At 39.3% G+C, this 25,833-nt stretch overlaps 2 protein-coding genes across 2 annotated transcripts; one reads left to right on the forward strand and one right to left on the reverse strand.

Moving 5' to 3' along the window:
- Positions 1-1,508: 1,508 nt before the first annotated feature.
- LOC149088198 (uncharacterized) lies at positions 1,509-9,170 on the forward strand. The gene is made up of 5 exons (XM_089245486.1): positions 1,509-1,627; positions 1,721-2,820; positions 5,181-5,240; positions 5,346-5,405; positions 5,511-9,170. The coding sequence occupies exons 2-5, from the start codon at positions 2,668-2,670 to the stop codon at positions 9,120-9,122; spliced, it is 3,885 nt and encodes a 1,294-aa protein (XP_089101612.1). The 5' UTR covers positions 1,509-1,627; positions 1,721-2,667; the 3' UTR covers positions 9,123-9,170.
- A 2,100-nt stretch (positions 9,171-11,270) lies between these two features.
- Positions 11,271-12,554, reverse strand: LOC149088199 (uncharacterized protein F54H12.2-like). The gene has a single exon (XM_089251678.1). The coding sequence runs from the start codon at positions 12,552-12,554 to the stop codon at positions 11,271-11,273; it is 1,284 nt and encodes a 427-aa protein (XP_089107804.1).
- Between the last annotated feature and the right edge of the window lie 13,279 nt (positions 12,555-25,833).

Raw genomic sequence — 25,833 nt, forward strand, 5'->3', positions numbered from 1 at the left:
CCACAGCGATTCCAGATTTTCCACTGCTAAAGTAGCAGATCTGCTCATTGCAGTTACGTCCTTTTGTGACATGAATAGAGGAATGAAGACCTTTCATCTAAACGAGGACGAGTACTATGACGACTGGACGTCCAGTCCTCTCAGCAGCGTAAACTGCGGTGCAAGAATCTGAACTGACTATGTAATCATGAGTGGAATGTCGACATACATACATACATTCATTTTAGTCAAATGGCTTGTACGTTGCATCGAGTTGATGGCTGTTTTCATGGAGAGAACAACGCGAGTGATTCGATATTTGCGAGCACGGGGCAAGGGGAGCCACTGAAGTAAATATTTGTTAACTTTTTCCGATACAACTCTGCCTCTTTTGAGGTAACGTAAGTAAGGTATTTTACATCAGTCCGAGGTTGTGAGCGGTTCTATCTATCTATCTAGTCCCGTTTCCAACTATACCAGGCTGATGGGCGACTGAAAATACGGTAGAGCCCGCATGAAACTACAATTTGGTGCAGAACAGTCTTGACGCATGGGCCCAACCCCCGGGAATTTTTCCTTGGCTTGTTGGATAAATGCAGTTTAGGGCAAAAAACAAAACCTACGATGCATTTTATCATGTTAAAAACAGCATTTGTTTTCGTTGATTCGAAAAAGAAAAACGATAGCTTCCAGCTTTAACCTGGACTAAAGTTTTTTGAAACACTTGGAAAAAAGTGATTTATTCATTTTTTAATATCTTCGCGGAGACCAAGAAATCTTTGGTGGATCATAATTTTGGGACCCCGGTACTAGGCCGTCTCGACCTCTCCTCAAACGGTAGCACGGGTGCCGACCCTTCCCGGTGACAAGTTAACGAACATACATTATAACCGATTAACGAGATCATACATTATAACCGATCGCTTTCCGAAGGCAATCAAATACTTATTAGTAGTGGGAAAAGGGGGTTACTGGAACAAAGGACTTAGTACAGTCAAGGCTAGGACCGGAAAAAGGCGCAAAAGGCGTTCGATGTACGCATGCGCGTCAGGTGCTTCTTGGGGGGGATTATTCATAGGGTCCTTGAACTTCGGGAATATATTCTACAGGACTTTTTTTCATACGAAAATTATAATTGATCCGTTATAAAAGAATACCCAATATGATGTTCTCAAGAAAATCGCACCTGTCCCCTACTTTCACTTTCGGAGAAGATCGTTATGCACCTGTTCACCCGGGGGACGTTCTCAAGAAGGTGCACCTTGCTCGACCTACTTTTACTTTCGATATTGAACACCTGTTAACCTGTGGGAATATGGGATATACTTTTTTTTCAAGGGGGACGTTCTCAGAAGATGCACCTTGCTCGACCTACTTTTGCTGGCCTTTCCTTTGGATATAGAACACCTGTTAACCTGTGGGAATATAGCATATACTTTTTTTCCAAGAAAACTTTCACCGCTGACAAAAAGCCACTTTTACTTTCGGTCCGAACACCTGCTAACGCACTAGCATTCTCATATTAAATCACTGCATTTTCTTCCGCAAGCGGATAACGCCAACTACCTATTTATACAGGTGCTACCCTCATTTTCAGTTGCTTCATCTGCTGCTCCTGAAGTAGTTCCACGTCTTCACGAACTCTCGTGTAAGTAAAAATTTAATATTTCTTATATTCTATTTTATTTTCGTTTTAAATAATTATAGATAGACGATAAAATATTTTTCATTATATTTTCAGTTATCTGCCATGGAAACAACATCCAGCAAGGATACTATGAACGCCGTAAAACGTGTTCAGAAGGAAGATGAGACCAACTCGATGAAACGTCCGAAAATAGCACCCAGCGAAGTGAGCATGTTTCCCGTATGTGATGGCGTACACCTATCGGTAGTCATCTTCAAAAATACTTTAAAAGTTCACTTACGAATGTTTGAATCTGGTGGAGATGGATCCCTTATCCCTACAAAGAAAGGGATATCGATGACGCCCTACGTATTTGAGACCTTACGGGAGATGATGTCGAATGAACCCCGAAAAGTATTCTTTTTTGTGGTATGCGAAGATCTGTTGGTGAAGTCAGACGGAGAAAAGGTGTTGCTTCAACCGATTTACAAAAAAGAAGACGGTACATTCAATACGGCTAAGAACTATATAACAATCTACCGCGATTGTTTCATGAAGTTAGCTGATCCGGCAGCGAAGTGCTCGTCGTATTTAAGACGTGTGAAGTGCATCGACTTCATGCAGGATTGCATGAAGAAAAACGGATCATTTTCAGAGACCGCGGATCCTGAAATTGCATATGCTGAAAAACTCAGTGACATGCTCGAGGAATGTATCAACGACATCTTCCAATGTGATGGATGTGATCTTGATGCCCCGGGTCAGAGTTCTCATGATTGTTTAAGCCAATCTTTTGACATACGACTCGTGCGATATTTCAACCGGGCGTTCGCTAAAATTAACATGAAGAGTATTGCTAGGGATTTGAATGTTCATCCGAACTTTTTAAACAAGTTAGATTTTGAAAACTTTATTTTACGCGTGAAGGACCTCTATTCACGTAAAGATCCCCTACCCTGTTGGATGCTATGAGGGAAATAGCCCCATCAACTTTCTTCTCCCCCCCCCCCCTTAGGTGAATAAAAACCCCATCCGCTTGATGAACTCTCCTCACTTGAAAGATGTCGGATCTTAACGAAGATTTTCTGGACTTTGGCATACCTCTTGACGAACTGAACGCGTTGTGCGACTTCTACGAAATCGAAGAACATTTTAGCGAAGTGCAACCAGACTTCTTCGATACACCGTCTTCTCCGAAAAAGCAGAAAGTTACTGTAAGTACTTTTGATATTATTACTTCAAATTTATTTTACAATTAATTCTAATTAGTATATATTATGTTTGGGTTTGAAGAAAGACTTGATTTTGAAATGTTTAAATTTTCCGGTTCAAATACAGGGATTTTTCTCTAATACTGGATTACACGTTACCCATATGGAAGACTGGTTGAACTCTAAACATTAGATCCAACCCAGTAACATTTTAACTTTCACAAATCAGAGTTCAAATAATAGGAAGAAAAAAAAATTTTCGTAGAATTTATGAAATTCTGTCATTGTGCATTTGAATCAAAATATTTTAATAGACAATGAATTCCCAAGTTTCTAGAACATTGCAAAGCATTGACGGTTACTATATTATGTATCCAACTGAGTATAAATTCTCTTATATTTTATTGAACAATAAATATTTATCAACACCGAAAAAAGGGTTTTATAATGGGGAGGGGGCTAGTTTTGATTCAAAATAATCATACTTTGGTCACATGAGATCTGAAGTATTTGGGGGGGATATCATTATATATAAATTGATTTTGTGTGTGTATATATTCTCTATGGAAATCTACAATTTTAGATCGATCGTCGTCAAATTTTGCATATGTACCAAATGGGACCCGACTTAAACAATAGGCTACTTTTGTCAGACCTGGGTAAATGGGTTAAAAACTGTCTGGCAACAAATGGGTTTTGGGTCTCAACAATTACTTTCAGAACGTTTACTTTGGTTACCGTGGTTCCCTAACAATACGTTTCAGATATGCCTTTATTAATGGTTTGTCACTTCTGTCAGTGTATGTATAATAGTTTATGCCTTTATAATGGTTTGCTACATTTTCAATACTCCCAGTAATGAGGCTTTTCGAATAGACGTTATAATCATCATCGCTTTGAGGACCTGGAAAATGGTGATCCTCATTGAAATCAGTGTTAAAATTGCTGATTTTACTATAGAAATGCAGAAATTTAGTGGGGTTTTTCACCACATAAATCATTTAAAAAATTGTATTGAATTCTCAAGTTTTGAAATATTGAGTCCGTTTAGAGATACGAAGCCCAAAAAAATTAAATACGAAGTAATTAGTCGGGACTATTTTCGAGTTGGATATTCATGCAATAACATTGCTTTCAACTTTTCATTTATATCTTCTCAAGCATGAAAATTAATGTCTCCGTTAATATTCAACTGCATAAATTCATATAGTTTAAGTTGTTTTTTAAATTAATTATGGACCCATAAAGTGCATCGAAGAAATTCCACAGCTTTAACCAAGCATTTGCGGAAGCTGAAATAGGCAGATGGATAACTTGAAGTTCAAAAAGAAGGGTCGAAATACCTAGCTCTCTTTAAGAAAGGAAAAAAAATATATATATACATTTCTACGTTTCTGAGTCATCATATTGGTTAACTTAGACACGGTTTGCATGTCCCTCAAAGAAAGAGGGAGATATCAAGTGATCCAAAAAGCTTCATTGAAGAAAACCCGGGCAACGTCGGGTATTATAGCTAGTATTTTATGAAGCGCAAAACTTTTCCGGATTGACGTTTGTTAGCGTTAGATTTTTCTACTCGTTTAATCAAATCTATTAGACATATTTTCAAAATTCGTATTTACCCATTAACGGAGAATAACAAAAATAATGAGGATACCACTTCAGCCATTTATTGACAAAGGAAAAAATTAAAATTTCGAATGACAAATTTCCATACCAACCGGCGTTAATGGGTTAAGAAACGAAGTAAAAGTTTTATAAAAAAGGACCGGTATTTTCTGGTAAACCAAGATCTGATCTTGGAGAATGAACTCCAATGTTTCCCTAAGAGTTTTCCTGTGAATATTACTTCAAAGTCGCTTATATACTCAGTGACTCAAATCGATATGCTATATGAGAGATGTGAACAACTTAAGAGTTACATTAATTGAGAACAGGTCAGAAATATTTTTTTCCCAGAAGAGAAAAAACTTAAAAACCATAAATCAAAATTCCACATTTTTATGCATATTAAACAGATAATAATTAACCATGTCTGCACAAGGCAACTTCAGTATGGATAGTGAATGATATGTCTGACATAAGAATCGATTGAGATAAAAATCACATAACGATAAAATTAATGTCTTTCTCCCATATCGTCAACCATGACCGTTTCTTTCATTATAGTGTTTGATGTTGCCATTTAATCTTATGGGTACCTGATGTTTACGTATTTTGTTTTTCCATAAGACAACTATTTTTATTTATATGAATAGTGTATTATTTCAGATAAAATGAATAGATTTTTTGTACCCACTTCGTCAGGTATTTTATCTGTTTGTATTATTATTTCTCAGACGTTGTTGCATTTCTACTTTCAGGATGCGCAATCGAACTCTCATGAACAAGATGGTTGCTTGCCAGACACATCGAAACAGACGGTAAGTAATCAAATTTATAGATTACTGAGGAAAAAACATAAACATATGAAAGGATTCGAGAATTTTATTATTATTTCTCAGACGTTGTTGCATTTCTGCTTTCAGGATGCGCAATCGAATTCTCATGAACAAGATGGTTGTTTGCCGGGCACATCGAAACAGACGGTAAGTAATCAAGTTTATAGATTACTGAGGGAAAAACTTAAACACATGAAAGGATTCGAGAATTTTATTATTATTTCTCAGACGTTGTTGCATTTCTGCTTTCAGGATGCGCAACCGAACTCTTGCAAGACTTGTGGTAAGGTGTTTAAAAGGTTACATGATTTACGTCGACATACAAGAATCCACTCAAAAGAAAAAATTTTTACTTGTAGAAAATGCAGCAGACGCTTTTCCCGAGGCGATAACAGACGAAATCACGAGCGGCAATGCTTTCATGGGGCGGGTGCTCCCCCAAACCAACAGGAAGATGCGTTGAACACTTTCACAGTTATAGTGATAGAACCAACTTCCGATAACGCATATGACCCCATTCTTTTCTTTAACGAGGTTCGAGTCGAAATACAAAACATCATACTCCGGGAAGTAGGTGTGAAAAAGGCTCTTAAATTTTATATTGTGCTGAACGTTCTCTTCTCAAGAAGAACAGAATCCAATGAAATTGAATTTATACAACCTTTTTTCCGCTCGAGAGTGGAACTCATACATTCTGAGGATGAACTCGGTGATAAGATAGATTCAGCTATCAAAAAAATTCTGTCTTCGCTCGACGAGTTTACAAGAATGGGCAGCGGGTGGGTCTTTGATAAGGTTTTAAAATTAGACCTGAATATAGCTGCCTACAACCCATTAGCAGCAGCTTCTTACTTACCCATACCTCCATCAATCGTGAACAGAAAAGCGATTATAAACATCTCAAACACGGATAATAAATGTTTTATTTGGAGTGTATTAGCAGCCCTTCACCCCCAAGACGAGAATCCGCAACGAGTATCAAAATATCTACAGTTCGAGCATGAGTTGAACATGGGTGGGATAGAGCTCCCAGTCAAAATAACCCAAATAAATCGCTTTGAAGAACAGAACCCACACATTTCTGTCAATGTCTATGGGTTAGCGGATAATGAAATCTTCACGATGAGGGTGACAGAGGCAACCCAACGTCTTCACCACGTTGACTTGCTATACATATGTAACGAAAATACCAGTCATTACAGTCTAATAAAAAACATGAGTAGGTTGTTATCCCCTCTAACTAAGCATAAAGGTGCTCGGTTCTATTGTCCTTACTGTCTACACAGGTTTTCTAGAGAAAATTTGTTGGTCGAACATAAAGAGTATTGCAAACCTCACGGTCTACAACGAATATGTATGCCTAATGAAGATGAAAAATGGCTTAGATTCACTCAGCACCAGTATCAGCTACGTGTTCCTTTCACGATTTACGCTGACTTTGAGTGTATCTTAGAGAAAATTTCTTGCTGTACTCCGAACCCAACACACTCATCCACTACCCACACAGAAAAACATGTACCAAGTGGTTTCAGTTATATTATAGTAGGCCCTGACACCACACTTTATAAACCCCCAGTGGTGTATAGAGGAGAAGATTGCGTGCAGGTATTCCTTCACATGCTGGTGAAGGAGAACGCTAGCATTCAAAACATTCTTAACACCGTGAAGCCCCTTAACATATCCCAAGAAGACGAGAAAAAATTTCAGGATGCTGTTGTATGTATGACGTGTGAGAAACCGTTGGGTGGTGATAGAGTTCGACACCATGACCACATATCGGGTGAGTTCGTTGCAGCGTTGCATAACGCGTGCAATTTACAGCTGAAATATTCTAACCATGTACCTGTAATAATACATAATTTGAGAGGGTATGACAGTCATCTAGTCATGCAGGCGGCAGGGCTCTTCAAAGATCAGGATATCTCAGTCATCCCTAATAATTTGGAGAAATACATTTCTTTCTCGATTGGGGATTTACGTTTCTTAGACTCATTTCAATTCCTACCGGCTTCTTTAGATAAGTTGGTTGGCAATCTTACCCGTTCAGATTTTCGATTGACTGACAGCATTTTCGAAGATGCTGACCTACTTGTGAGGAAAGGGGTGTACCCGTACGAGTACATCGACTCGTTCTCTCGATTTTCAGAGACTGAATTACCACCCCGCGAAGCTTTCTTCAGCAGTCTAACTGGAACCGATATAAGTGTGGATGATTACACTCATGCACAACTCGTATGGGAAAAATTCGGCATTCAACATCTCGGTGATTATCATGACCTTTACGTAAAATCAGACGTGCTTTTACTAGCAGACGTGTTCGAACGTTTCAGGAACCTTAGCATGAGCTATTACAAAATTGACCCTGCGCATATGTATACAGGCCCTGGTTTGGCTTTTTCGGCATGTCTGAGGATGACCGATATTAATTTGGAACTTCTCACAGACATAGACATGCATTTGTTTTTTGAATCCGGTATTAGAGGAGGTGTTTCTATGATCACCCATCGTTACGCTGAGGCTAACAGCCGATACAGCGAACAGTTTGAACCCAATCAACCGACCAAAGAAATAGTGTATTGGGATGCAAATAACCTTTATGGTTACGCTATGTCCCAATACCTACCATATTCAGGTTTCCGATGGTTGAGCACAGAGGAAATATCTAACATAGACATCGCAAACGTTCCCGAGGACTCTCCGAAAGGCTATGTCTTAGAAGTCGGGCTAGAATACCCCAAAGAACTTCACAATGACCATAACGATTATCCGCTAGCACCTGAAAACATGGTGATAACAGAAAAGTTGTTTTCAAACCATATGAAGAGCGTGTGGGGGAAAATTAACCCGGAGGGGAAACCGTCCGAATGCACAAAGCTAGTTCCCAATTTATACGACAAAGAAAACTATGTAGTACATTATCGCAACCTCCAACTCTACCTCACCCTCGGTCTCAAAATAAAATATATAAAAAGGGTTATAGAGTTCAATCAAAAACCGTGGCTGAAACCGTACATTGACTTTAATACCGAACGCCGTCAAGCAGCTTCGAACGATTTCGAAAAATCGTTCTTCAAACTGATGAACAATGCAGTATTCGGGAAAACCATGGAAAACCAGCGGAAGCATGTTAACGTAAAAATTGTGCATAAGGAGAAAAAAGCTAAAAAATTAATTGCATCCCCAGCCTTTGAAGCCTTCAGAATTTTTAGCAATGGATTGGTTGCCATAAAAATGAAAAGGTTAAAACTGAAATTAGTTCGTCCTATGTATGTGGGTTTCGTAGTTCTGGACGTGAGTAAAATCAAAATTTATGATTTTCACTATCGGTGGGTTAAATCACGGTTCGGAGAAAAAGCGCAACTTCTCTTCACCGACACAGATTCGTTAACGTATGCAATCGAAACCCAAAATCTACACCGCGTGATAAAATCCAACATGGACGAATTCGACACTTCCAATTTTCCTCCAAATCACACCCTTTACAACCCTCATAACAAAGCAGTGCTCGGGCTGATGAAGGACGAATGCCCCGGTGACCCCATTCTATCGTTTGTCGGTCTTCGTTCAAAAATGTACAGCATTGTTACGGCTAAGGAAAACAAGAAAACGGCCAAGGGAGTCAGCAAAACCGTTTCCTGCAATCAACTGCATCATGAGCTGTACAAGTCTTCGCTTTTCGATCAAGTGCGGTACAGACATACGATGGTAAAAATCACGAACACTAAGCACCAACTCCACACAACCATGGTACGAAAAGTAAGTCTTTGTCCCCTTGATGACAAACGCTATATATTAGATGATGGGGTTTCAACATTAGCTTATGGACACCACGCGATTAATCCCCACGGAGAAGAAGAAAGTTGATGTAACCAACAGAAAAATAAATGCTTATTGTACATGTTTCTAAACGATTGTGTGTGTGTGTTTTTTTTTTTTTAACAACAGGAGACACAATTCAGAGAAGAAAATCTTTATTTCCAGTACGTTTTTTACAACTCAAGCCATCTTTTCATATATTTTTTATTTCTTATGTAATAATGCGGTAAACTTATCTCGTATAAACCTTGAAGAAACTCTTTCTCACCCGGAACAGGTTTCTTTTTTTGAATGCTCACGACACTGGATAACAGTTCGGAAATATTTGTATTATCTATCTCCACCCCTTTATACACAAGCTGACCGCTCGGTGACCATTTGATAACATTTGGGTAATCTTTAAGGTGACTTATAATTTTTCCCGATATTTCACGGTGAGATTTCGGTAAATTTAACAATATATCAGATGTTGCACTTTTCTTCAACGGCGGTTTACTGAGATCGCGCATTTTAGGTTCTTCTTCTTCTTCATCGAAACGGTCGAGTGGCGAATTGTTTCCTAAGGCAGTATTCCTCTTGTTCAAAATCTGTTGATAAAACTTTATTTTAACCTCGTTCGGTAATTCACTGTTCAGTATCTTCGCCATTTCAGTATCTAGTTCCGTAAGCTGCGGCTCTTTAATAACATGGCGGTTCATTCTATCTTCTGGAACAAGTACCATAACTTTTTTAGCGAATTCCATGTCCTATCAGACTTGAAATCAAACCGATTGCAGCGGGTAAAAGAACTTGAAGGAAACCACCTTTTTGTATGAGGATCTTTCTCTTTTTATAAAGAGGTGTTTTCCTCTTTGCTAACGTACGGAGCAAACCTTTATACTTTTGAAGTTTAGCTTTTTGGAGGGTGGATATTGGGATATTACCATGCAGTAAATTCAATGCACATTCACAAACGGTTTTGATGTCAGAATTTGGTAACCGCTTCAATAATTCTTTACGTTGTCTTTGAGGACATCCGCTTAACAATCTCAGCACTTGTTGCTTCCTCGCGGACATATCGTTGAATAAATAGTGTCGCTGACGTACCCAGTCTTTTAACGTCTCGGTTGATAGACATACTGCGTTTGCGTGGGTAACACGTTGGTGCGTAAACGCATTTTTTCATCCGTTTCTTGCCTAAGATCGATCGATAAATATGAATACGGAGATTTCGTTGCATCTGCGTAACTTTCTTCGAAAAAATTTAATTTCGTAGGATACAACTGTCTCCCCAAATGGGTGATTTGGTTCAAATCCCTCCGGTTTTTAAACAGGAAAATATAATGCGCGTTTAGCGTTATTTCCCGCAGTTTCTTATGAAAGAAATTCTGAGTTACAAAGATAACCGATAAATTTCGATGGTGGCTATACTTAGTAAATAGCTTAACCATTTTCTCTTCTCCCGATAACTCTGACATAAAATCATCGAAAATCAGTAAGGCATTGGAGACTCCCTCGAAATTACAATCGTCTCGGAATTCAACATCTCTAATTTCCTCGTGCAGTGGCTGAGATTCTCCGTAAAACCATATCACGCGTTTCGGTAAAGGTTTGATAAGCCTTTCACGATGTTCGAGCAGACCCTTTAAAAAATATGTTTTCCCGCTACCGCTTGCACCTGCACAGACGGCAGTGAATGGATGGTGTAACGTTAACGGTTCCATCGTGAAAAATGATGAGACATGAGTTGTGCAAATCAATTTTATTAAAAAGAAAAGTATTTTCTTACAAAGTTAAACACACGTAAATCGTTGTTCACATTGAAGCGAGATACAATAGAATTCATACTTTCACCCATACATTTACAGTACACGTAATAAATAACATAATAGCCACAAACTTGGGTATCAGCTGACTGCAGCGCCACGTCATTGTAGGTGAGTCGTTGATATCTTCTCAGAAATTTCGTGATATTACCTTTCTGAAAGTTTGAAGGATGTCTTCCGAATGAGTCAAAAAACTCCGCGGTCAAATTGTCATGAAGATATATAGCCAACCAATGTGTTCCAGACTCTGCACTGGTATCTGTGTTAACGATCAGAGCTGTAGGATAATTTCGTATTCTCGAAGGCAACGCGTCACTAGCGTAAACGTTCCTGAAAACTTTTTTCGTTTTCGGGTCTCTGCGGAGTGCTCGACGAATCTGTTCGGAATCCATCAGCCAGAGAAATCGCACAATACACTTCTCGATTTTGTTATCTCTATAAGGTTCTGAAACTCACCATATATGATTACCGAGATGGTTTTAGGTAGTGCTTTCGCAAACTTTAGTTCCACACGTAGATTACTATGTTTCACCAAGTGTAAGTGTCCGCAGTCGCTCTGGTCGGGGAGTAGGGAGAAACAAAATAGAGTGTAACCACTATGAAATTCTTCTCTGGTTATGTCTATGCCACGATCTTCCTCGACTCGAAACAGGTTATTGTAGGCTCTTACGGTGTTTCCGGTCTCAAAGTTAGGCTCTAGGGGTTTGTGGGGGACTGGTCGACCATCAACATATACGGAGACGAAGTTGAGATCGTAATGCTTGAAATCGAACGGGTTGCTTCTAAATGTACCGTTGAAAGATTCATTGTCAACTAGGCCGATGATAACTCGTTGAGGCATTGCACCCAGATACACATTGTCTTGGACGAATGACATGCTTCCCTGTGCCACAGAGTAAACCTTACAAAGTACTCTATTGATAGGGTATTTCGCAGTGGTCTTCTCCAATGCTTTAGCATGCCCGATGGCAACAGCTGGGTTAACTCTCACCTTCCTTACAAAGAGGCTGGCATGATCTATGTGCACGTTATAATCAGCTGTCGAGGATATTAGAAAAAACGATGGCTTCGAACGCACTAATCTAAGTTTAACATCTACCAAGTTGAGTAACAGTCTTTGTTGAAAAAAAAGTGAACAGTGTACTCTTCCCAATAGGTCGTAAGATCTGCTGTTTGCAATGTGTTTTGACCGCTCTTTCATACCTTCGTTATTTTCGTGGTCGGCCATGGAACCTGCAGTGTCCTTGTGGAAACCTTCCATAGTGAGGGGACCCATCTTCGCATCTCGACCATAGTTCAGCAAAGTTTCGATATAGGCTCTGTAAGGGTAGGTGTGAGACGAATTCGTGATATTCCTACCATTGAGAGAGACGTCCACTTGGGAGAAGAGGGAATGTAGCGGTAGATTCGCAGGAGAAACTAGGTCGGTATCAAGAAGTGGTTTACCGTCCTTCTTTGTGACCCTCAACTTGACGTGTAGTTGTGTGGAAGATAGGTCTATGTAATCTTCGGTGCTACCTGTAATGTTGAACTCAATCGGACCGTCTTTAATACTGGAAAGTGGGAGAAATTCAATCCATTCTCCACCTTCTATGGCGGTTTGAGTAGGGGGTAAAGCGAACAAATCTACTTCGCTTTTGAGACACTCGGGTGAGTTTGTCATGATGAGAGCCATCTTCTCAATCGAAAATATCGGGTGCTGTTGCCTTCCTAGCTTTCTTACGAATGACGTTTTTTCTCGCTAAGCGTTTCCTTTTATGTCCTCCGAGCATTGTTTTAACTTTCGTAGAAGCTTTATCACTCAGCAAGCGACCAGCCTCTTTTGCTCTTTCCACCGCAGCTGTTTTCAAATCTCTACCTTGTACGACGTCATTGGCAAAATCTACACCTGACCTGAGAACCTGACGGCCAAGAGCCTTCGCTCCTTTTTTGAACAAAGGCATAGCCGATCGGAAAAGGGAGCTGAATATTGAACCGAAACCGTAACCCCGTTGCAGTGGTATACCCTGATAATATCCAAGACCTTGACCCGCTTGGTTGACGTAATAATCAGTTACGCTATCTATACAACAGCGATACGGGTGGTAAGACATCATAAATGTTTCAGTCGGAAGTGGAGTTTAACTATCACCTTCCCACGTTCAAATGACACGAGATGACCTGTGTGCGTCCTTATATGAATGTGAACTGTTTCAAAACTCCTTCGGGCTAGAGGGATGTAGTGACCCCTCTCGAAGGCTGCGTTGACGATGTCGCCATCGTGTCCTTCGGTTTTTACGATTCTTAATAACGGGGCAAAGGTGTTGCCGACAATCTGCGGTTCGACTATATCACAATAAACGTACAACAGATGAAAGTCTAGTTTCGGATCAGCCGTGAAAGGCCCCTCTATCATCATTCCTTTTATCTCACCGGGTTCAAAACCTAGATTCTCTGCTATTCCTGTATGTAGAATTAACTTAGCACCTTTCCTCGTAGCCACCTTCACTTTTTTCGTGGTTTTGTTGAAAATCAAATCAATATCTTCCTTTCTAAAATTTCTCGTCATCACCTTAATCAGGTCTGTGGTACTCTCGTAGAAACCACAAGGGATGACACCTTTTTTTATCACTCCATCTCCAGAATTAAATTCAAAGCTGTTAGACCGTTCCGTTATGTTGTGGAAAGAATGGGGAAATATCAGCTCTGATAGAGCTACTTCCATATCCGAATCAAACTCTAACGCGCTGGGGAGTTTTGTGACGAAGTTGGAAAGGGTGTTATCAGGAAAGAAATTCATGCTCGAATCGCTTGGGAGCGTTAAGTAGAACGAAGCCATCTTGTTGAAATGAGTAAAGATGGATTGAGTCGCTGTATTTATATCCATGATATAAACTTTTCTGGATAATGCATCCACTTTACGAGTAGCTCTGTTTTACCTTGCCTCTTCCTTTTTCTTAGAATTTTTTCTATAGGAAAGGTGTCTTCTAGTGTGGTCTTCGTCATTTCATGTTCGTAAAATGTCCCTTTAATTTTTTCACCCATCAAATCTTTTAGTCTGTAGACGGGTATCTCCCTCGGTATGTATTCATCCACCACGAAAACTTCATGTGTAAAATTAGACTCGTATCCCTTTTCAAAAGGGTGTTTCGTACGAGAAATACGAACCTGGTCACCGATAAAAAACCTTTGTTTTACTTTTTTAACCTTTTTCTTCCCATAGAGGTTGCCCCACACCCTCTTTTCGTTTTCTTTATTAACTTCGGTAGGACTCATCATTATACTCCTGTGAAACTTATTATTATACCCAAAAACCAGATCTTGTAACACGTCTATGTATCTATGCGTGTTATTTTCTGTGAAGTATCGCCACATCCTCGATTTCAGCGTTTTATTGAACCTTTCTGCTATCGCAGCCTTTGTGACGTCATCCTCTGTCGTAAAGAACTTGACCCCTTTTTCCTTCAGAAACTTTTGGAAGACCTTATTCTTGAATTCGGTGCCTTTATCCGTTTGCAGAACATGTGGTTGCCTTTCGACAAATATTTGATCAAACGCTTTCACCACGCTCCGCCCCGTTTTGTCTTTGAGTGGGATGGCCCAAGCATATTTAGACAACACATCAATACACGTTAAGATATACTGATAACCGTCGTTGTATTTTACCAGGTTTCTCATGTCAACTAAATCAGCCTGGAATTGTTGATTCATTGCACCAACTATAATACGGTTCCTGGGGAACTTTTTTCTTCTTTCACGATGGAGTGTGTAAGATTTTTCCCCTTCTAACCACTTTCTTATTTTTGTTCGAGAAAATTCCCCTTTTAGAGCTCGATATAATGGTTCGACACCACCATAACTACCCTCACTCTTCGGATTTCGGTATACATCTTCCATTTTTTTTTTTTAATCGGAGTGAAAGTGGAACACGGGTTCATTCCTCTTTTATAATGAGGGGGGGGGATAAAACCGGGACCTCCTGACGCGCATGCGTACATCGAACGCCTTTTGCGCCTTTTTCCGGTCCTAGCCTTGACTGTACTAAGTCCTTTGTTCCAGTAACCCCCTTTTCCCACTACTCTTATTTGACAATCAATGTCTTGTTGAGTCGTGCCGAAAGCTTCGAGCACTTTCCTTATGAGGTATTTAGCAAACGGAAGGAGGAAGAGGAGGGAATCAAAAATATAAGATTTGGGAAAAATATAAGACAGAGGGACCCCAAGACTGGAGCCCTTTCTTTGTTGGGGGCGGCATGCTTTTCCTCCCCTTTCTTGATTTCGAATGCCAATTCAACGCCAACCTATATTGCCGTGACTCACTGGTCGGAGTGTGAAAATTACCATATATACGATTTCTATCGGAAATACAGTCGAATCCCGTTTTAACGAATACCGTTATAGCGAAAATCTCGTTTTAACGAACACTTTTCTAATCCCCAAATAAGTTTACATAGGAACAATGCTAGCTAACCTGGAATTCCTTTATAACGAAATTTCGTTTTAACGAAGTGATTCCTCCGGTCTCTTGGCATTCGTTATAACGTGATTCGACTGTTTCCCCTAAGTTCACCAGCGAGAACACGACGTTTGTGAGTTTTTGACAGCACCTAATTTTTTCCTTATAACTAATAGTGATTACAAATGAAAGACGCGACGCATTATGTGGCGGATGGGCTTACCATGGAATATTGGGTGAATATTACCATGAAGAATATTAGGTGATAAATGAAGAATAACGATTTCTTAAAAATGAGTCCTTTTGGTTACTTTTCCAGAGGAGTGTCTCACGCATTGAATATCGGACCCATCGGAGTTTAGAAATTAGAAATTTTAGAAATTTTTCATTAGAAATTTTGGACAATTTGATTGTGTGGCATCGCTATCAGCTACAAAGCCAAGTAAATGTCCTGCGCAATAGAAGGCTGGACACCTTTGACGATAATCACGAGACGGACTGTATGTGTCTACACTAAATGGTTCGAAGAAATCAGTTTAATAAAGTGGTTCTCAATGTTTAGAACACACTCTACGGGTGATTCCTCTTGGAGTAATTAGACATTGTCCATAACGGTTACAAGTAGGTGCCGGCCTCAAGAAATGAACTGCCTGTAAATATGAATATTTAACGAAACATCTCTCTCTCTGAAAAGATTTGGATATTTTTATGCGATCGAGCAATGGCAGATACAGTATATCCTTGGAATGATAGACTGAACGTATTTCTTAGAGCAAAAATACGAGAAATCGCCAATAGCTGCCAGAAAACAAAACTACCAATTATGGCTGGAATTACTGAAAAATCACCAAGTGGCGGGTAATGAAGTGCTGCGGCAGAGGGCAGTGAACTAAAATGTAATTCATGCGGGAAAAAATATAATTATCTTCATATAAATCGTTTTTTCCCTCAAATTTTTGAATGAAAAAAGTTTACCCACATCGTGACCATGATATGGTCTGTGTCTTGTGTGAACCAATATGAAAATAATCACTATAGTGAGAGCTGTGGCCGCTCCTGACTGTCGTAGCCCTACGAGCCCCCGTCTCTCCTTATTCACGGTTGTAAGAGGCCCCCCCCCCAAACCATCTCACCACGTTCACTATTTATTTTTTACAATTCATATAATAATATAGATAAAATAATGAAAACAATATATATACGTGTTACGGTTGATACGATTATTATGCATAATCACCAAGCATTTTCGTAAGTTTGATAAATTTACCTAAATTAATTATTTTTACCGGCAAGAATGCATTACGCCCAAGCGTCACTTCATTGGTAAACATGATAAATTGTGCTATATGATGTACTATACATGACAATTCATACGTGTATAATTATATTGGGTATTGTATCATATATTACAATCCCAAAATTTGTTATCATTATATCGGGGTCCGACTACATTCACCATACATACCAGACTCATTTTGAATATTTTTCGTATATATGAAATTTTCCAATTTCACACTATGCATAATCACAGACAAATGTGATAAATTTCAAGTATTTATCAAATTCACCAACGACACTTGGTTACTATGCATAATCGCTGGTAAAAGTGATAATTTTATCAGTATTTATCAAATTTACTAACGATGCTTGGGTATTATGCATATTCACCGGTAAAAGTGATACATTTATTAAACTTACCAAGAATAGGTGGTATTGGTAGTATATTGGTTGGTATGAATAATAACCGGTTACTGTGCATAATAACGGATTTCACACATTTACCGTTAACACCCTCCACACATACGGGACATTAAAAAAGAATTTGTGATGGCCAACATATCGTGGAAAAATACGGATCATGTGGTCACCTCACGGAGAAATGAAATCTGGAATGGAATTGGGGCGAAAAAACCGTCAAATTTCAAATAAAATCCTGGTGCTAAATGTGTCGGAAGTGAAATGAAGTGATGTATAATTATCAGATAGAGTGAAAAGGCTACGGAGTCGAAGAGAGATAGGTTATTGATTGTCTGTCGGACAAGAGAGCGTGTCGAACGCTCTGGTTTAGGTTATTACGTCTATGTAAGTAAATGTGAATATAAATTATTCTAGTTGGTTCTAGTGTATATTTAAATTGTGATATGTCTAGGAAGCCAAGCGAAGCAGTAATTACCTAAAAAAACCTTTATATAATGTTTACCCACTCAATATTGTGATTCGTACAAATTTCCTCAGATGAATGTTTAACAGGTGATGTGCCGATGTGATGGTCCAGTGAGGAACACTGGTTTAAACTGATCTATACAATTGCATTAATGAGGCCCTGGCCGTGGCTGAGGGCCTAAAGTGCTTAGGGTAAAAGGTCTTGTGATTATGAGATTTTGGGGGGGGGGGAATACCATGATTTTTTCCGAAACAACTTAGGGGCCGTTCAAGTATTACGTCATCATCGATGGGGGGGGGGTTTCCGATTTGCTGACTTTTGATGACAAGGGGGGGGGGGAGGAGTTTGGATTATGCTTACGTCATCAACCACTCTTTATGAAAATATGAGTTAGGATTCAGAGGGGCAGAGCTGATGACGAAATTTTGCTGACAAGGGGGGGGGGGGTAAAAAATGACTAAAAATTTGCTTACGTAATACTTGAACGGCCCCTTATGTGACAGCTACTTTATGCTACGTTGGGGTCCTCATAGCGTCATTCGGCCCCGGGGCCAAACAGTATGTGAGAAATATTTATTTCGATATCCTTTAAGCATGGTATTCTTGTTTCATTGGAATGATATACTCGTTGTGGTAATTCTTCTTAAATTAATCCGATGCTTCAACCCACACAGCGAAGTTTGTGAAGAAAAGAGTCAAGGAGTCCTCGACTCGTGGAAAAGAAAATGTGCGGATTCTTGTGGAATATTCTGAGGATAAGTCCACTCGTAAGTATATTGTACACGATGGATATTGCTTTTAGCTGTTGAACTTAGAAAGATAAGTTGTGATCTTACAGTATCTTGGTGGCATTTTACATATCAATACCCGTCATTTTAATTCACTTGTCAATTACAATTCGATTTAAAACAGCCAATTTCATGACCCATTCAAAAATGTTAATTATTTACCTCATTATTTAAATAAGGGTTATCCAATATTTTCTCATAATTTGATAAGTACTGGCGATGCCTCCACCTGGAAATTCAAACATGTCAGCAAATATTGCATTTAAAACATGGATTTTTTTGGGGCTCAGACGATACAGGACAGTAGTAATTTTCTAATTGAAAATTAGAAGAGACAAGAGGGGGGGGGATATAAAAATTTAGATTTTTATTTTTATTTTGTGACACTATTTTCACTATCAAAACTGGTACAGAGTAATTTCTGAACACATATTTTGAGAATTTTTGGAAACCATACCTCTACAACGAACGGTTAATGTGAAGGCAGCATTAGGACTTCCAGGACACCCTGCAAATTAAAGAGAAATAAATGGATCGGGAAACACACGTGAGTTGGATCACCCTGGACTAGATCCTTCTTAAGGAGCCCATACATGTTTCGGAAATCCTCTGAGGAAAAACTGCGCAGTCCTGGCCTTCGGTATTTCTAGAAAGTGTGTGCTGGGAAACTGCAGATTTGGTGGACTCACAGTTGGAGCATGTGTGGCAGACGGGGTACTCATGCCGAATCTGGAAATATCGACAGGACGGCCTGATCAATTTTTTCTTCAGAGGACTTCCGTAACGTGTATGGGGCCCCTTTAGGCTACATTCCCCTTGCTCTCTTTCGATGAATCTTCCGGACTCGATTGTACTGAAATCTATAAAATGATAAATACGGTGAAACCTGAATAGTAATTCGACACTCCAAGATGATCGGAAAACATATTGACTTTAGTAGATGTCAAGTTTGAGAGGTTTTATTTCAGGTCAACTTTGAAAAATTTCAAAAATCGTTTACGTACGCATATGTGTGCCTGTATATTGTTCAACAATTGTGTGTATTCCATCACCTACGAATTCATAAAATGTTTTGATCTGCAATTTTCCATGAAAAGTTTTCGTTTGGTGGGAAAATAGTATTTTGATTGCCGGGAAGATCTGTTATTGATGAATGAGCAGTGAAAATTTTTCAAAAAAGTTAACTTTCCTCTTCTTACTTAGAACATTTTGATCAAGCTTTCGTGACAATTTCCCGCTGATAAATTCTAGAAACCATTCATATCTATGGCTTTCGTAGCCTCCAGGTTAAGTTTTCGGGGTCCACACCAGGCTCATATTCGGGGCACTGTCCCAGAGGCCCGAGCCAAATGAGACCTCCACAAAAAATGTACAGTTATTATGCATAGTAATAACCTTTTCAAGGGGGCCTCCATTAAAACGTCTGCCCCGAAAATGCACGCTACGGTGTCTTAGTCCAAACATAAAAATAACGGGAAGTAATTATATCAAACGGTGAGAGAGAATCTTCAGCACATATTATTCAACACATATATTAATCAACAGACGGCAGAGTCAATGAAATTTTTAAACACACGAGAGATGTAGAATTATTCGAACTGATCAACACAAGGACGATTTCTGAAAATGAGTTGTGATAACGCAATATGAATCGCAGTCGACTTAAGCGGGATGTGGTCACCATGTGCTCAGTTGGAGAGATTTTCACCCCAATTGAATTTATTATTGTGCCAACCCTGGGAATAATAAATGTCGAGTTACCGGAGTAGGCGAGTTATCGAGTTCACTCATTTCGGCCAATCCCGATGCGCTAAATTTCTACAATGTCGCTAGAACTGTAGGGATTTTTTATAAGCGGCCGGCCCACCGGGTGATATAGCATAGATATAATTCAATTATTTACGTCTAGAATGGTTGTATGGTTCCGATTATAGGCCGAAAATCGATTTCATCGTTCACTTCGACTAAATATAAAGATTCGCATTCATTGAATCGATAGATCTTTTCTAACAAAACGTCCCTCCCCCCCCCCCCATGTCGACCAGGAAGTCTACAATAATTTTATTTTATGGTGTTAGGATTTCGAGTGTCTCACGACAAGTTTCTCGACGATCTCGAGACAATCCGGGAATATTTTAAAATTCTAAGGCACAGTGTTATGAAACATAGTTCTCCTGATTAATTATTCTGACATTACAACAACCACTCTCGAAATCTCTCGTAATCTGCTCTCATATGCCTCGGTGTATCTTTTTGGAAACATTGGTCAAAACACATATTGCACCAGGTTGGACTTGTGCAGGTGCGAAGGGTGTAGCCGCACAATGGACCAACTTACCGTCAAACTTAAGGGGGTCGCAAAACGGAATGGAAATAATTTAATACTATAGAGTTACATTTTTCCTTAACGCAGTGGCATTGGAGCCAGGGGTGTTGCCGGTGCTCTAGCGCCCACGGCGATTTGTGACGTATCCGAGCACCTCCAGAATTCATTCAGAAATAAAAAGTTTACGCATAGAGCTCAAGATGCGCATCCACGGGTGTTTGAAACACTTCTGACGCCCCGACTTAAATATCTTAAAATTCTGTCCAATACAGGGAACTCTCTGAATTCTCAGACCTAGGATTTTGTCCGATACCCCAAGAAAATAGGGGGTTGTGTTGTCCTGGGCGTTGAAGCAGAAAAGGCACTAAATTCTTCCTTGTTAACCACATTCAAAATAACACGGGGGAAGGGGTGGAGGTGAAATGCTTGCTTGGCCCGAGGAAAGAGTATTTAGTACGGCTCTGGGGGTAGATCCCATAATCGATTGACTTTCTAGCCTTGACAGCCATTGAGGTATCCTGCATTCAGATAATGTAGATCAGTGGTTCTCAACCTTTAAGTGTCCTGCTACACACTTGCTATTTGTTTACGCTGGACAGAGGGTGTTGTCTCGAAATTTATTCCGGATAGCTTTTATATATTGTCTTAACATAGTAGTCGATAGTCCTTCTTGGGGGACAATATAGACCTGACGTGCACCAGGATGCCAAAGACACTGGAGAATTAGGAAGAGAAAAATCCTTTTGGAGGATCTCAAAGCTGGTTTTTTGCACCGGGCCGCAATATACAGGAGCCCGTCGCTGTATGGCTGGCTCGTCACGATAAGGGTATACGAGCGCAAATATTTCTTATCGAGTTGGTGGATTCGAGTATCGGCTCTTCGTTAAATTATAGAACTGCCACGCAAATCGATTCAGTGCCGTCTACGGGAACCCATAACAACGGTTTCTGGCAGATCTGATCTGAATCGATTTTTCTTATCATTGACTAGTGGACTAGAATCGCAAATCGATGAATCGTTCTTAATTCATTAAATCACGTGACCTTTTCATACGAACACTCTTGCAATATTTATTAATCACCAATTTTAATATTATTTCAGATGCAAACCGACTGAAGAAAAGTGGCGATTTATCAAGCCTTGCAGAATCAGGTAAACACAAGACAATTATGCATATTCATTTTTCAATGAGGTGCGTGTCTCTGCTGTTTTTACGAGTAAATGTAGTGATTTCTCAACTAAAGCCAGGGCCACACTCGTGTCATGCCTGGCCCAATAGCCATTCGCAAATATTTGCTTCCAACATGTGCATTTCCCTGATGCAAAGCAGCGGCATAGCGTATCGCCACAGTGGTGTTCAGGCTGAAGTTTGTTTTTTCCGGTTCCAAACTTCGAGTCGTAAATGCGATCTCCTGGTTAAAAAGTCTCGCGACGGAGAGCAGCGGGTCTAAAGACGGTACAAATATTCAATCATTACACTTAGCATACTTCACTTCTGAAATATAGATGACATCACTAAAAAATCAGTCACAATACTAGATTAGCACTCAGACTGTCAAGTACACACACTTACACTTCCGACACAAATAACTAGGTGGTAAATTGCCCTTGGCGATAGACCTGAGTGGTGCTAGGTTTGAAAGAAAGAAAGTCTGTATCTGCTTCAACACTCTTCAAGGAAAGAATACGCCAACGCGTGTTGAGATTGTTGGTGTTCTTCGACCAATGTGTGGGCGATAGATAGGAAGATCGAGAAGGAAGGCGTCACCTTTGACTTGGATTGGAACATGGAAAGAACTCGACCAGCCTTCCGATACTTTCCAGCCTCCAACATTTGACGACCTTTGCCAATGGTGGAGCAGCCACACTACTTGCCCATCATGAATCTTGGAACGCATTAGGCCAGCTTTGGCATGAGTGTGGCCCTGGCTTAAACAATTTCTACAAGCCATAGTGATTTCTTGTGCATAAATCTCACATTCCAAAACAAAACAATCATCTTCTCTAGCAATTCTAGCGTCCATAAACCCAGTTCTTATGCCGCTGACATTAAAAAGACTATCAAATCAATTCAATACAAATACTGTTACATTTTAAAATACAGTGAAACCCCTCAGATGTGGTCACCCTCCGTTTTACGGCAAAATAATATAATTTCCCCTTGTATAATAAAAGTATGTATTTCAAACCACTGATTAACGGCCGTCCCTCTTTTTCGGAAGAATTTTTTCGTCCTACCGGTGTCCGCAAAAAGAGAGGTTTTACTGTACTTTCATATGATACATGCACGTATGGGAGACCACCGAAGGGGTGCATTGCTTAAAATTAGTTTAGAGAAATTACGTTGTTTTTGAAACGCAAACGTTGACTTCGGCTTTGTCGTATATGTGTCGTATATGTATTTATTATTTGATTATTTTCTATTTCGGCTCCACATTATAGTGGAGCCGAAAATAATAAATTCGAATATATAAACTCCCCACAGTTTATATAGTTAGAGTTTTCTTCGGCGTTATTTTCCCTTGCCGAATAAATCTTCAATATTCAGAGTACAAGCGCAAAAATATGTGAAAATACTTTACCTTAACGAAATGTTAGATTTGTTCATTAACTCCTCGTCCAATTCTTGAATTTACATGTGAATTGATACGTGCTCTCGATTAGATAACAATGTCAATTTCTCGAAAAGGCATTGAATCTAAGGACGGACGGACACACACACACATCAAAAATTGGAGAAAAGTTGTGGGAAGGCAGCATAAATGAGAAAAAAAGCGTTGTCCGATAGTTTTTGCTGTTCTTTCATAACTTTTATTTCTCTTTTTGAATTCAAAAATATTTGAGCGAATATTGCACTTAGAAAACTGGAATTTTTTTCTGGTGGCCTCAGGAGATACAGGGCAAAAACTTTCTAATTGCAAGTTAGAGAACTAGGTGTCCGTATAAAAATTTAGATATTTTGTTTGTGACGCACTGTATTTTCACTCTCAAAACTGGTACAGGGTAATTTTTGAACACCTTTTGAGCATCTTTTAAGCTGGAATCATACCTCTACGACGAACAGTTGGCCGCATAGGCGTAGGCAGAATTTTCTTGTGGGGGGGAGTTCAATTTTTTTTCTTATTAAGGGAGGGTTTACGTTTTTTCCTGCGAAATAACACTATAATCTCGACTTGGGGGTGGTTAGAACCCCAAAACCCTCCCATTTGCGTACGCCAATGAAAGGCCGCAATAGCACTTTAGTTAGTGTTTTTGCTGTTCTTCCATAACATTTATTTTTCTTTTGAAGAACACACGCCTTTTCAGGGAGGGTTTCTAAATCATATAACAATTATGTATGATTTGTCTTTTATCGGAAAATTTTACCATCAGCACTCACAAGTATAGGACGGAAAATCATTTCGTTACGAGGTGGGTAAGGGTCCCTGGATATGAAGAGCATATTGAAATGCGGTCTTTCCGTAGAGAAGAAATAATGTGTAGAAATTGATGTGCCCCGATATAGCGATTCTATTAACATTTAGATTAACGTGTAGATTCAAATAATGAATAACACACATGATGTTCGATCTTTCTCTTTATGAATAGGATACGTGAGGCTTGAAGAGGAGAACTCTTCCGATAGCTATGGCGAAAGCATTCCAGGTAAATGAAAGTTATGCATGTCATTTCATCAACGTTGAATTCATATTGTTTATGGAATTATTATAGTTTCACGTTTCTGAGTAGGATTCAGCAAAGTTTAAATCATTGTGATCAAACATTTGACTTACTACGATGGAAGATGGCTCTTTGTTAAATTGTTAATTCCTGATTAACCTCCTGTTACTAATTACCCCGGGAGTCGATTTGGTGTCTTCGATTCGACATGAATGTCAACCACTGGAAATTCAATAGAATGGTTTATTCTATGTAACTTGAATCGATTTTTCCTATCATCATCTGGAACCTCGAGTAGGCGAATTGCTTTTAATTGATTCAATCATATAACGCATGCTTATCGTATCGCGATATTACCCGATAGCACCAGGCGATACATATCAGTAGTATTTCGGGTCCAGCCAAAACTATTTCAGCAGCAAGAGAAAATATCTCGTCCACATTACAAAAGGCTATAGGAAAATAGAGCTATAAACTAATTCTGCTTAGTGATTATCAAAATCAGAGAAGTCGTAGGTCAAATGAATAATAGTATGTTCATAATCTCTTTGCATAATTACCATCAAATGACCTTAGATTCATACAGTATCGATGTATTGACTACCGAATAATATTTTTCCAGATGCGAAGAGTGAAAACAGCGAAGCGTCGGGGAAGAGTATCGAAGAGATAGGTAACAGTACAATTTCACATTCATTTTTTTTTTCATTATGGCGTGTCTGTGCCGTACAACGAGTAATTTCAGTAATTATTATCATCATCGAATATTTTCGAGTAATTTTTTGTATAGAGTAAATCAATAAAAATGCAGAGAGACAAGCATTCTTCTCTATATTTACAGACCTGTTTAATTTTTCAAGGCTATCAAATCTAAGCATGCACCGATTTTTTTTCCCACAATGCTTATGAGATGCGTATATGAGGCCATCAACTTTGAATTGCGGAATTGCAGGGTGATTGAAAGGCAAATCTTGGCTTTTAGCACCCGCTGAATTCGAAAGAAACAGTGGCGAAAAACCGACTACTAATCATATTGTGTATAACTGAAGCGCACTCAAATAGAAAGATTACTCCTATTAAGCTCGAATTAAAGAGAATAAATCACACAGTTGTTGCTGCTATTCTAGGGACATATTACACGAAGACCTGTTCTGTGTTTATCTGACATATTCAGAATGTTCCCTGATAACTATCTCCCTACACCCCGAAATGAATCGGGATTTAACTAGCAGTTCTGCAACATTTGCGGACATCGTCCCCTCTTACTTTTTTTTTGCGTTAACCTGGTTTTACTATGCGTGGAATGGCAATATCCCATATATACCGATCGCCATTCGCAGCTTGGAACATCGGAAAGTCACGTTAAAACGACTCCATATCACTTGACAATGGTAATTTTCATACTCCTCTGCGAGACGAAATATTTGAATCTTTTTCTCGTTTCAAATTCGTGAGGATAACCATGCGAGACCGTAACCCGTTGTCCGAAGCCCTTTCAAGGTCTCATTATTCTATATACCCATGGGCTCAACATGATCCGCTATTTTAGTGGATTAAATGCTATTGAAAATTACAATATAG

Source organism: Pholcus phalangioides, unplaced genomic scaffold, assembly GCF_987345545.1.
Source record: "Pholcus phalangioides strain wild (caught in Gottingen) unplaced genomic scaffold, Ppha-v1.0 ptg000003l_1, whole genome shotgun sequence".
NCBI classification, from domain to species: domain Eukaryota; kingdom Metazoa; phylum Arthropoda; class Arachnida; order Araneae; family Pholcidae; genus Pholcus; species Pholcus phalangioides.